This window comes from Phlebotomus argentipes, unplaced genomic scaffold, assembly GCF_947086385.1.
Source record: "Phlebotomus argentipes unplaced genomic scaffold, Phlebotomus argentipes genome assembly contig_5, whole genome shotgun sequence".
NCBI classification, from domain to species: Eukaryota; Metazoa; Arthropoda; class Insecta; order Diptera; family Psychodidae; genus Phlebotomus; species Phlebotomus argentipes.
In genome coordinates, this window is record NW_026776165.1 from 5,690,479 (window position 1) to 5,702,825 (window position 12,347).

Consider the following 12,347-nt stretch of genomic DNA (forward strand, 5'->3'; position numbering starts at 1 on the left):
AGTAACTCAATCCGGTGATTTATGTCCAACGGCGGAAGGAGAAGAGGATGGACGGAAAAAATTGCTGGGTGACAAGAGGGAAAATGGGAAGGAATTAATGTCCTCCCGGAAGGATTCACTGTCTGCGGAGCCTCAGAAAATGTTGCTCGAGTTGATTTCGCAGACCCAGAAGAAAGATGTACAGATGGAAATGGAATAATTAGATTCAGCACAGCTTCAGATATTGCATCGCAACTGAATACACTGAGAGAAATTATAGGGGAAAAACACACACATTCCAATCATATTTTCCGTAAATGAACTTGTAGTGTTCAGAAAATATATTAAACTTGTGCGAAATTGTTTTATCTGAGGCTAAAGAGAAGAAAAATTGATCAAATATGCTTTTTTTAACATATTCAGTAACTAAGAATTGAAATTATGCTCTGTACGTTCGATGATTTAATTTTTTTTCTATACTTTAGCTTCGTGATTTTTCTGTAGAGATTTCCCTGCACCAACAGAGAAGAGAGCCAGTGCTTTGTTCCGGCTCTAATTGCACACATTATTTCCACATTTAATGATATAATGAATAAACTATACACTTCAGTGGGCGGAGCGTTCGCGTGGGCGTGGTTTCTCTCTCCTTTATTGAGATGTATATACTATATATTGTCTGCAATTTTCCAGCAGTGCAACACTGAGTTGCAGATTTTTATATTTTTTAACCGTGAAAAATTGCAGCTGAAAATTAATTTCGCAGGCAAAACACTCCCAAGATTTCCATTAGCAATTCCATGCTAAGAGTGAGAAGGAATTAGCATGAGATGCTATCGCATATTTTGCATAGAGCAGCGTCGGGAGAAGAACGTGCGAAATATCGTGTTAAATTGAATTCCGCACACCGTTCGGACTCCTCGGCTTGCATTCTTTGTGGCGTGAAAGAATGAAACTGCGACCGGGAATGGGTTGAATGGCGAGAAAATTGGCGGATTATCTCACAAATAGTGACACGAGAGATGATTAATACATAAAATCCGTATGAAATTACCATGAATTTGCCACTGAGATTCCAGTGGGAGGCATATAAAGAGGGGCAAACAGTAAAAGACTCGTAAAAATATTAAATATGAGTCAAAGTGGAATTGCTGTGGGGATTTTATTGGCACATTTTGGTGGTATTAGGCATAGTCGCGAATGCCGGCGGTCCAATCTAATTATGCTTGAGAGACCGCATGAGCATCATCGGATCATAATCTCCGATAATGGACTAATATGAGGGACCCCTTTATCGCTTCCCATTCATGCCCTACAATGGCTGCGCAATATTTTATTGACTATCCCCTCGAAATGCTATTTCATGTTCATTCTGTGCATGTGTGTGAGAGAATACAAAATTTCCCCACCCAGAATCATTACAGTGGCACTGAAAGGGAAACAAGATCCCCTCCTGTTGCTCCTCATCGTCCCGCTTCTGCATGGCGAATTGTATATGGTTCTAATAAAAATGTTGAGAACATATTTCATTGCATGTTTAGTATAAAAATTGTATTACAATTTTTTTTATGCCGACATAAGAAAATGCTGGCTCATAAAATAAAAGTCTCATGGAGGAATGGAAAAGACTCAAAATGAGGCACTCTTGTCAAAGAGAGACGAATCGCTCTAAGTCTAGTTTGTGCTCTATTTGGGGGTGAAGATAAGAAATAATCGACAGTTGATGCGTCTCTATCGTTGAATAATTCATTGAGATCTGCTTTTTCACCATTACAAAAAGAAATTCAGAAGTTTTCCTAAACATACGCTCAAATCTTCTTGTCTAATTGCTGATTTGTAATATCAAGGAGGAGATAATATGGCTAAAATTTGTACACCACTTCCTGACACAGCTTTTCCCAGGACTTAAGATTGCATGGATTGTTTAGAAAAGTACTAATATCAACAGTATTTTTCTTGATCATAATTTAAAATTTCCATTTTTAAATGCTATATTTAGTCCTAAATCATTCATATAACCTAGAAAAATATGTCAAAATTAGGATTTGTATAAAAATTTATTTCTAAGAGTAAAATAATCAAATTTCTACCGATTTGTCATACCACTTTTGACCATATTATCTCCTCCTTGGATATTCTCTACTAGAATTAAAGCATTATTGCTTTCTTTAAATTCACACAAAACAGCTTCCATAATTGATTGCTCACTTGCTTCCTCGAAATGCCACATAATATCTCATGAATTAAAATGAACATATTGATGAGCGAATTGTGACATGAAAAGAAGTGCAAATGAATGGTCAGTTGGTTAATATTGCACTCATGAATGAATGAAATATCGCCCATCTGTCCGGCTCGCGTGCGACTGTGCGATACTACATATATAATCAATTGATTGCAACTTACAAGAGGCGCACTCACTTATGTTTCCACTCGGAATGTACACATTGCCCGATGGCGTCCTCACCAGGCAGGATGGCTCGAACTCAACTCCCAGCTCGGAGGGGTTGCCAGTCACTCGACCATTCATCCGGTTCATTGTGGGGTTTCGCGGCGGAACATCAGGTGGCGCCGAAGGCGGAACTCCGTCCAGGAGACAGCCTGCAATTAAGAGACGGTTATTTGCAATGTCATCCCGAAGGGAAGATACGAAGCCAAAGGATCTTAGGGCCTAATCGATTGCGCTGCATTGTGTGCGTGTTTGTTTGGGATTTAAAGCGTGAGATCCTCCCCGAAATTTCCCATTCTGTCGCCCATAAAGAATTTTTAATGGATCCCCCCTTTCGAGAGTCATATAATGATCCGTGGCTGCGCCCGAGAATACCAAATGACAAAGACTCTCGTGGCGGTGGGAAAATAATTGTCATCCTCTCAATTCAATTGCTGATTAACACTCGGCGACGTCAATTAAGGATGGGGATGGGCGTCAAATTATGTCCCGAGAAAATTTAAATTCAGCCGATTCTGCCTCGTTATCGAAGTCTCAGGCATTTTATGATTGTTCACAATATGCCTATTGAGGCGCTATTGAATTCCCTTTCGCGGCCACAATGTGACATTATTCATGAGGAGCTAGAGTTGGAAGATTTTTCTCATCACAGACAGAGAGAGAGAGAGAGAGAGTCATCCTGTGATGACAATGGCCTGTCCATTCCAGAGCAACTTCCCCGGCCTCGAGTATGCGAGATTTATGACCACCATGTATGATGCAATTGCCTGCGATACCCGACTGTCCATAAATCATTAATTACGTTGCAATCGAAATTCAATATTGCAGACACTGGCGATTCCCCAAGACCCGGACGACCCACGCACCTCCTAGCCGGGGCTCCCATCTTTCCCCTATCCTGCCGTCGCCTTTGTTCCGTCCAGCAAGCGCTGTTCGACAACACAGCACGAATTCTCCCCATTCGTGCCAATCAGAGTTGAAGTGCTGCAGTTCAGGGAGGAATGATGAATCCTTGGATTCATCTCGTGTTTCTCTCCAAGTCTAACTTCTTTTGAAGTCTTAAGAATAAGAAAGAATCACTTCACTTCCACTTCCAGCAATCTGAATGAATTCTGCAAGATGAATGGCCGCAGAATAAACCTGAAATTCACGCTTGAGTGTCTGAATTGATGGGCCGCCCATTAGCTCTAATCCTCATCGATCTTATCTACACTGTCGCGCCACCAGGAGTCGCATCAACTCTGATGCGTGCGCGCGAAGAGGAGCATCTCGAGCCGCCACTTCTGAGTCTTATAAATGTTTTATTATATTATATCGACAAAAGAATGGACAATAAAATTATATAAATAAATAAAGGGGCACGGAATGGGGGGGACGCAGAGAACATGGGGAGAAAATGAAGTATCGACTCTGGAGCGCGCACTGCTCATCGGAATTACAACATCTCCACACAGCTTTGACTCTCTTTGCGCCTTCGTCTTCGCCTATCATTAGAGACACCGGAGGAATACGAAATCATGTAAAGCGCACGGACAAATCTATGGGCAGGGAAAGGAGAGGAGGAGGCTCTCCGTTTGGCATATTCGCAATTAAATTGCGACGACAGTCCCTGATTTCTGACCTCGCGAGCACGCAATTCAGAAACACGCGCGCAAAAACCACAGATATTCCCTCGGGCATGGCCAGATTGACTCTCCCGTGGACGTATACAATTGGATTTTCGGGGACCACACAAAATTGCACCACGACCGACATTCGACTATCGATTTTTGCCCGCCCCAAAATGCCAACGCAACTAAACCCAATTACACAGAATTCCATTTAAGGCTACGCGTTCTGGCATTTTTCCACGGCTTTTCCGGGCTCTTGTGCACCTTTTTTTCACGCGTGTCACATTCATCAGAATGACAATCAATCAATTTATTGTTTTTAGAGGGCAGAATGTGTCATTAGATTATGAAAATGTTTTTAGCAAATTCAATGGACCGAATATTGTTGCACTTCTTCAAGTGTTATGATTTTTGACAGTCACCATGTTAATTTCTCTGATAAATCGACTGTCTGAAAAGGCCATTAGGCTCTGTGTTTTCTCTCTCCACATTTTTCACATGCTCCCCTTCCGAAAATTGGGTGATAATGAAAAATTCCACACGGAAATCCCATCGACAATTCCCACTTTGGAATCCATCTGCATCTCCATGTGACACATATGTTTTCAGCATTTTATGCTGGAAGAATTAATGAAGGCTCTTGCACACCCAACGTCATCTTTTGGGCTCTGCGAACAGATTCTATTAGGCATGTGTCATGTTTAATTGCCCTCCACACATCCCTTCCCGCCCGTGTCTTGGGCTCACTGTGACTTTCTCAGCTCTCCGCGTGTTTCAACATCGAGAGAGAATGGCATTTGTCGTTGCGAAAGTCCCACCAACGCATTTCCACAGTCTCTGTGTGACTCACAGCCCAAGTGCAGTTGCATTATTGCATAATTGCCATCTCGACAATCTGCCAAATGGCCACACATCGCCCGGGGAACTTGCCAATCGCGACATCTCCGAACTATAATCCCCCGGGCCGGCAATCAAGGGGAAAATAGTATAGTAGAAAATCGAGAGAAATCCAAAGAATCGGGATGGATTAGTCAGTAAAAGAAGCACGCAGGAAAGGATTTTTGTAGGTTTTTGAACACTTCCACTTCCTAAGTACTCCTACTGAATTCTACACCACTTTTGACTGTATTATCTCCCCCTTGGTGGCAATTGTGCGGCTCTTGGGGACGGATAATCCGCTGAAATTGTAGGTGAAACCTCACTTCATAACATTTCCATTTCCATCGCGCCCTTTCGTTCCCTCCATGTTTTTGGGGTTTTGATTGAGCCTCGTGTGTGTGCGCCTTTGTGGTCGTTCACCTCCTTTTTGTCCTCAGTCGGAAGTCACCACAATTCCACAGTGGGTGGGAAAAATCCAATCTGCTCCCCGGACCGAATTGGCCGGATTTGGCGAAGAGGTGCCATTTGGGAGATTTACAGGACAGCAAAATGGCTCAGAATTTTGCCATTCGCATATGTTTGGCATACATTTGAGGTTTAATTTGAGGAATGAGGAAAGCTTTTCGAATAAATACACTTGATGCTCTTTCGTCGTCTTTAAATGCACGAAAGATGATAGCGACTGAGGAGTTTTGTGAAGACACAATCTGGAGTTATCAATGAAAGCTTTCCAACATATTTCCATACGATAATTCTATTTCTCAAAGGCTATTAATTTTAACGTTTTCTCAGTCGTTAAACTCATCCACCACTTCTTCTGCGGAGTAATTCTGTACAGAGTGTAGATGTGAAGCTGTCTGCCCCCGGAATTGACCCTCTTCGCTATAGAGAGAATTCTCAGCATTTGGAGCAACAGTTTGGCCCAGATTGTTCTCGATCGCTGTCCAGTCATTCTTGGGCATGGTGAAAGAGGCACAAAATGGGCTTTTGGGCTTAATCAGCTAATCGCAATCACTCCAATTGTACTCGAGCTGCCTTGGCCATCGATCACAATTAAAAAGTGGGATGAATGGGAAGTGAAGGTGGAGCTGAGAAATATTGCCGCGCTAATTGACGAGCAGAAACGAGCACAAAGTGTCACGGCGCAGAGTCGTGGCTCTTTTTCGTCAATTAGACACTGGTGTGGAGGTCAGGAAAATGGGAATTTCTCCATCCTGGATCCATAAATCTCTCTCTCTCTCTCCCTGTCCTGAGCAGATCACTGGGAATTGGTGGGCTTTCCAGAGCGTCGCCCCAAGATGAATGTGTGATCACATATTGCGCCTCATTAACACACATTTTCCCGGGCTTTTCCCTCTCGGCATCCCCGATTTAATGGACGTGAAATTCTATCCTCAACTGCCACACTCTCAACGACCATCATCATTGTCATGGAGGGAATGTTGGGCATTAATTAATAGTTTTGTGGGGTGTCTTTCGCATGACGTCAGATGAGGAGGCAGAAATTAAACTTGTTGAAGAAGAAGTGCGCCATCCTGGGGATAAATGTTTGTAAAACGAAAATGGACCACGTGAAGTTGAAGAGCGAAGAAATGTTAATGTGCGCGAGTTTCTAATGGAATCTCCGTCGATTGCTGATTGCTATCATTGAGTGTGTTCAGTTTAATTAAGCCTCGGCTTTCATTGCAGTAGCGCTTCACATAGCCATTAAAATATTACCCACAACATGATTCACACTCACAATTTGTGCCTTTTTACGGCAATTTTTCGAATACTTCGCCCCAAAATCACTCTTCAGTCAATTGAAATGGACGCAAAGAGTCAGGAAATCGCACTCAATCTACGACTATAAATTCAAATAAATCGCTTTGAAAGTGTGCAGGTAAACACAAAATACCTTTCTAGAGATGGAAATTACTCTAAACGAGGGGCAATTTATCGAGGAATTCAGGTGTAATCTTTCAGTGTTTCAAATTCAGAAACAGTACTTGAGAGTTTCTTTTTTCAGGCGTCTTGAAATGGAAGACACTGAAGGCTTGGAATGCTGTGCCTCTGGCTGAGAATTTTCAAGTGTCCTACTTGGTGGCAAATCAAAACTCGCCGCCCCTCTTTTGATATCTTCGAGGGCTCATTGAAAATTTTATGACTGCATGAACTCACATTCGAACAATTTTTCTTAATGTTTATTGGCCAATTAAAGTTTTTTTTTCTCTTCTTACTTGACCCGCGCACAGGGCAAAAACTATGATCAAGAGTAATTTCACTTCCTCAAGACATCGACAGAGACTTGAGAAAATTCTTATATTTGGCCGATAGTTTTGGATATTTCTGTGCATAAATGCCCATAAATCACCAGCGAATCAAACTATGGCTGGAAAATTGCGCGTGGAAGTTCACAGTTCTTGCCTTTTTTCTCCACTCACTTTAATGGAAATTGTGAAGTTTAATCGCGTCGGAGAATCTCCTCACGAACAGAAGCATAATTGTTATCCCATCACGATTATTTATTGCTGTCCATTAAGTCGAGTGAGGGATTCTCAGGGCGATCTCTCAAGCCTATTGATTTGAGTGCCTGTCCAGCGCGGAATAACCAAAAAGTCTGTCACGAATTATCAGATTTGTCTTGAGGAGGCTCCCAATGCGGACAACCGAGTTATGACGGTGCTTCATTATTATCTCGTGAATGCGCATTATTCACTTAAGAGACACTATTCTCAATGGTGCTTCTCATCTCATGGCTTGATGGCCTTTTCGAGATTGTTTTTCCCGCCACTCTTGGGCGCTGGGAAAAGGCGTGACGGTTTTTTGGAGGGCGCGAGTGAGATTTTAAAATTTGACAGATTCTCAAAATTGTAACGATCATCTCTCTCTCTCTCTCTCTCGTTCGATTGGTGTAACGGAAAAGCCGCGAGTGCGCGAAACATGCAGAAGAAAATGACCTACAAAATTCCATCATCTCAAAGAATGCCTGCGCGCTCTTCTAATCTCTGCTTCGTCTCAAATGTCCGCAAGCGCGAGATCACTCGAGGGTGATTCTGGTGATCAACGTGAAATGTTTCCCATCTCTCTTTGATCATGTGAAGAGGCGTTGCGTTGTCGAGATGTTTCTAAAATGATGTCTAATCATCATAATTGACTTGCCATTGCATGGCCAGGAAAAACTTGTAATAAACGGGATTTTTCACACTCATGATCTTTCTTTTCCACGAGAGATTTGCAGCACGAGAAAAGTCTGTGTGCATTTGTCCAAAATTTCTCAAATAGATATAGTTTAAACATTTTTTGGGTATTATTATTTTAGTGACGAACACGGATGATTTATGACAAGTTTTCTCCTAACACACGAGATCCCCCAAGACCGCGATCTTCACGAGGCAGAACAAATAAATAGGGAAAGCACTAAAATTACCATCCAATCATGCTGCCACTCACGTCACTCCGGTTTTTTTGTCTCCTCACCATGGCTCTGAAGGTAAATATTTAGCGGAAAGAATCGTATCATGCACGATTTTTGGTGTGTCGAGGCCACTTCTTGGGCTTGAGTGCTTGGTTTGAACTGCAGAGGAAACTATCTGAGAATTTCTAGTGATTTCTAAATATTTACTCAGGATTTTATCCAAGGAAACACGAGAGATTTGAAGGGCAAAATGAGCAGGTTACGAATTGAGATTAGGCGTCAACTTTCCAAAATTCACCCACAGAGACTAATTTTGCCTAAAGACCTGCCAGTAAATCTCGACTGACCATAAATTTAGCACGCCATAGAGGAAAATGGACAATTAAATTGTCAAGTTTGGAGCTATTGAGCCGCGAGAGTCTCTCGTGAGACGAAAAATTGAGAAGCCCATATAAGAGAATTGGAGGAATTTACGAGTCAATTCGTGGTGTGTCTTTATTGCATCACCAACAATTAACAATCAATATCGCGATCAAGCTGACCTGAATAGATTTTCCGCTGGGCTTAAAAGGAAGGCAAGTTTCGTCAAGAGTCCTTGGTATGCATGCGGATAAGTTAATCTATGGCTCAGTCATGCCATCTTTGGCTGGCGCGCACAACAAGAAGTATTCGGAGGAAACGTGACAAATGAAATTAAGGAGACTCGCGCGCGATCATTTCGTCATTTCAATATAATTCCTCAATCTAAATTGTACGCCTCTCAAATGTGCCTCTAAAATGCACGGGCGACACTGACGCGTTCAAGTGGTCAAAGCTGAGATGTTGAATTGAAGATAAATGATTCAATTTTAGCTTTGTCACCCTTTTTGATGAAATGCTTCGGACGTTGATTGCGTTTTAAAACATCCCAAAACGCGAAGTGTTGTGTCTGATTTCGTTGGGTTAATGACACGCTTTTCCTCATCACACACGCATTTCAACACTCTTCTCTGTCAGAGGCACAAATGCCAATTTGTGATGGTGCTTTTGCGGGAAAACTCCACTAAAAGCCCGCATTGAAAATACCAAGGGGGAGATATTATGGTCAAAATTATGTCTTTTTAAGACAAAGACTCCTAAATTCTAGGTTATGATACTTTAGGCGGTTGGAAAAAGATGTGAAGATAGAAAAAGAAATTAACAAGATTCTGTGATCTGTCTGTGATTCTTCACAGCCGTTAAACCGTATTATTTCACCCTTGGAAAATATCACAGACAAGCGGACGATTTTTCTGATCAGAAAGTGAATTCATTTTGAATTTTCTGAATCTGAAGACGAAGAAATGCCTTGATATTCAAGCAATAATTCACATCCAAAGTATTTGTACGTCACTGACTTAGCGTATGTGTGCCAAATATGTCACAACTTGAGACACTCTCCAAATGAAACAATTTGGAATTAAGACATGAAATGCACTACAAAGCAAACTCAAGAGCTCTTCAGTGGCCGTCAATCAAACTCAAGACGCCCATTCAGGCCATTGATGGCCAAGTGACATGTCAACGTGTGTAAATCAGATCATTTTGTCTCCCAAAAAGAGTCGAGAGAGAGATGCTCGAATGTTCCCGCTGACTAGTTAATATCTTTCAATTAATCGGCATTAATTAGAGGCTGGCGTTGGTGAGGATCTCGAAGAAGAAGAAGGCCCAATCACGATGTGTCGCCCACTCGAAGAAATTCTCTCTCGCGAGGCGATCTCACAATATTTTGAGCAGCGGCTACATGTGTTAGAGACAAAAACTGTCTTGTGGATGGGTAATTAGAATTATTTATGGTGGAAGGAATCCGCTGACCGACCGAAGATTACCATCGAAATTCAACCTCGCGCTTCACACACTCACCATCAGATATTGTAATTAATTACAATTTATCGACTGTAATTTCCATATCAATTTCTATGCATCTAAATATGGCTGGGGATATTAAGAAGCTACAGGCCACGATTGACTCCCAAAGTGCCACCATAACCTCACATGTGATCAGGGCGATGCCTTTGATAGGCTGACAGATTGCCAATGCAATTCAATTTTCCTGTTTCCAAGTTCCTGGATGTTATTTGATGCGCAAGATGCAATTCAAGACTGTTGAGATAAGGGCCGGATTATTTAGCTTCTAAGCCCAGAAAATTCAATTATTCCACTGGCAGATCTGCAATGCTAAATTTCTGTAATAACCCAGATTCAATTCAAATGGGAGAAAAGAGTCAAGATTGATTTACGTTATAGAGTGTTAAATGTAAATTCATAGTTATACACAGCAAGATTATTTGCATTTTCATCTTAGAATTTAGGTTTCAATTCAGGATCACTTCTCACAATTCCTCCGGACTTTTGCTCAATTTTCTACCCACAAACTAACATTCCACACTTCATCGTATACCATTTTTCAATTTCGATATGCATCTCATCTTCCGTCATGTGTTGCTTCACGCGCCCAAACAGTATTTTTGACGGCAGGAAATTCACTTTGTATGGCTTCATCCTCCGCCTCAACCGCAAAAACCCATCTCGAGGCCTCTCTTGTCTCACAGAGTTAATCCAGGAAAAAAGCCTCCATTAATTGACTCTGAAATTTGAAGCCTGGCAATCACATGAGATTTCGGGTGGATTTTCATGATCCCAGCAAAGAGGGATTTTCCCCTTCTGAAATTTTCCATGCACTCTGAGCAATGTCTTGGCTGTGGCACTCGAGAATATTGAATTTCTTAGGTCATAATTGATCACACCCCTTTGACAAGTCATCTGATAATGAAGGGCCTTTCTCCAAATACACGCCATTCGGCCGCGGTCTTTAAGACTTCACAACATTTTTCATTCTATTCACAAATCTATTACTCATAATCTCTATGGATTTTTCTCTATTTGTGTTTATTTACATGAAAGCCACGAGGGTCGAGAGATGAGAAATGAATAATTGAATGCGGAGGAGAAGAAGATGAATAAGAAGAGCCAATGAAGGAGTTTATAATGCCCAAGACGACGCGCGGTGGAGTGAGAAGAATCATTTAAAGTGAAGAGAGAAGGAAAAAAAATTTGAGACTGTTTTTCTTTTCTCTTTTCTCTTCTGTGGTTTTTCACTTCTTTCAATATCCACATCTCGCCTGTGCCTCAGACTTCGATTGCTCAGAACAATGAGATTGTAACAAAGTTGTGCTGCACTAAAGTTATTGTAGCTCCGCACATGAGAGGCTATTTGAGGTCTATTATTATTTACTTCGACAGCGCCCCCTCGCGATCACTATCGCTCTTTTTCCCATTCATCCGGAATCGCAGGAGTGTCGAAACTTCTCTTTTTTTCGCTCAGCACTCTTGGAGATGTGCCAAAAAATTGAGAGCACCGCGGAGATAAATAAGACCAGGGAATGGTGGAATTTCTTTCTCTCCAAGATAACGTCATGTTTATGAGATGTTGAGAATTCCTAGAGAGACTCTCCAAAAAAAAAATTTACATTCGGAATATTTGTCCACCACGGAAACTCAATACGCAATTGCCTATTGGGTTTCACAGACTGAATCAATTTAAATACTGGTATTATGTCAGGAGAGTCCGAAACTTGGCCTTCAGGCCTTGAAATCGTGTCTCTGACGGGAGAGTTCATCTTTCAATTAAGTGCTAACACCGGCTTTCGGGACATAACATCACTGAAACGGGCTTATAATGTTTAATTAAGTGCCGATGTCACTGACCATCCGAAGCTCAAGACTTTACATTAACAGTCCGTTGGGAAATTTCCCGCCCTTTCCAGTGCACTTAATTTCATGAAAATTGCTTCACTGCAGCCTTAAGTACAGCTGATTTCCTGAACTCATGTAATATCGATTTTCCTATCGCTCCACATTTCTCCATTTCTGAGTGATTCCACTTGGCCTAATAATGTCCAAAATGCATCTCCGGCCACAATTGCGCACTGGACCCACTCGAGAGAGATTTGAGTGACATTAATTTTTATTGACAGCCGAGAGTGCAGACTTGCAGCCGGAATTATTCATTAGGCTC

General features: G+C 41.8%; 1 protein-coding gene across 1 annotated transcript in view; it reads right to left on the minus strand.

The window, feature by feature from the left end:
• Positions 1 to 12,347, minus strand: part of LOC132255874 (teneurin-m) — a 115,787-nt gene that overhangs the window by 19,228 nt on the left and 84,212 nt on the right. The window contains exon 5 of the mRNA XM_059752045.1: positions 2,398 to 2,577. Within this exon, the coding sequence (XP_059608028.1) occupies positions 2,398 to 2,577 (180 nt within the window). The remainder of the gene's footprint in view (positions 1 to 2,397; positions 2,578 to 12,347) is intronic.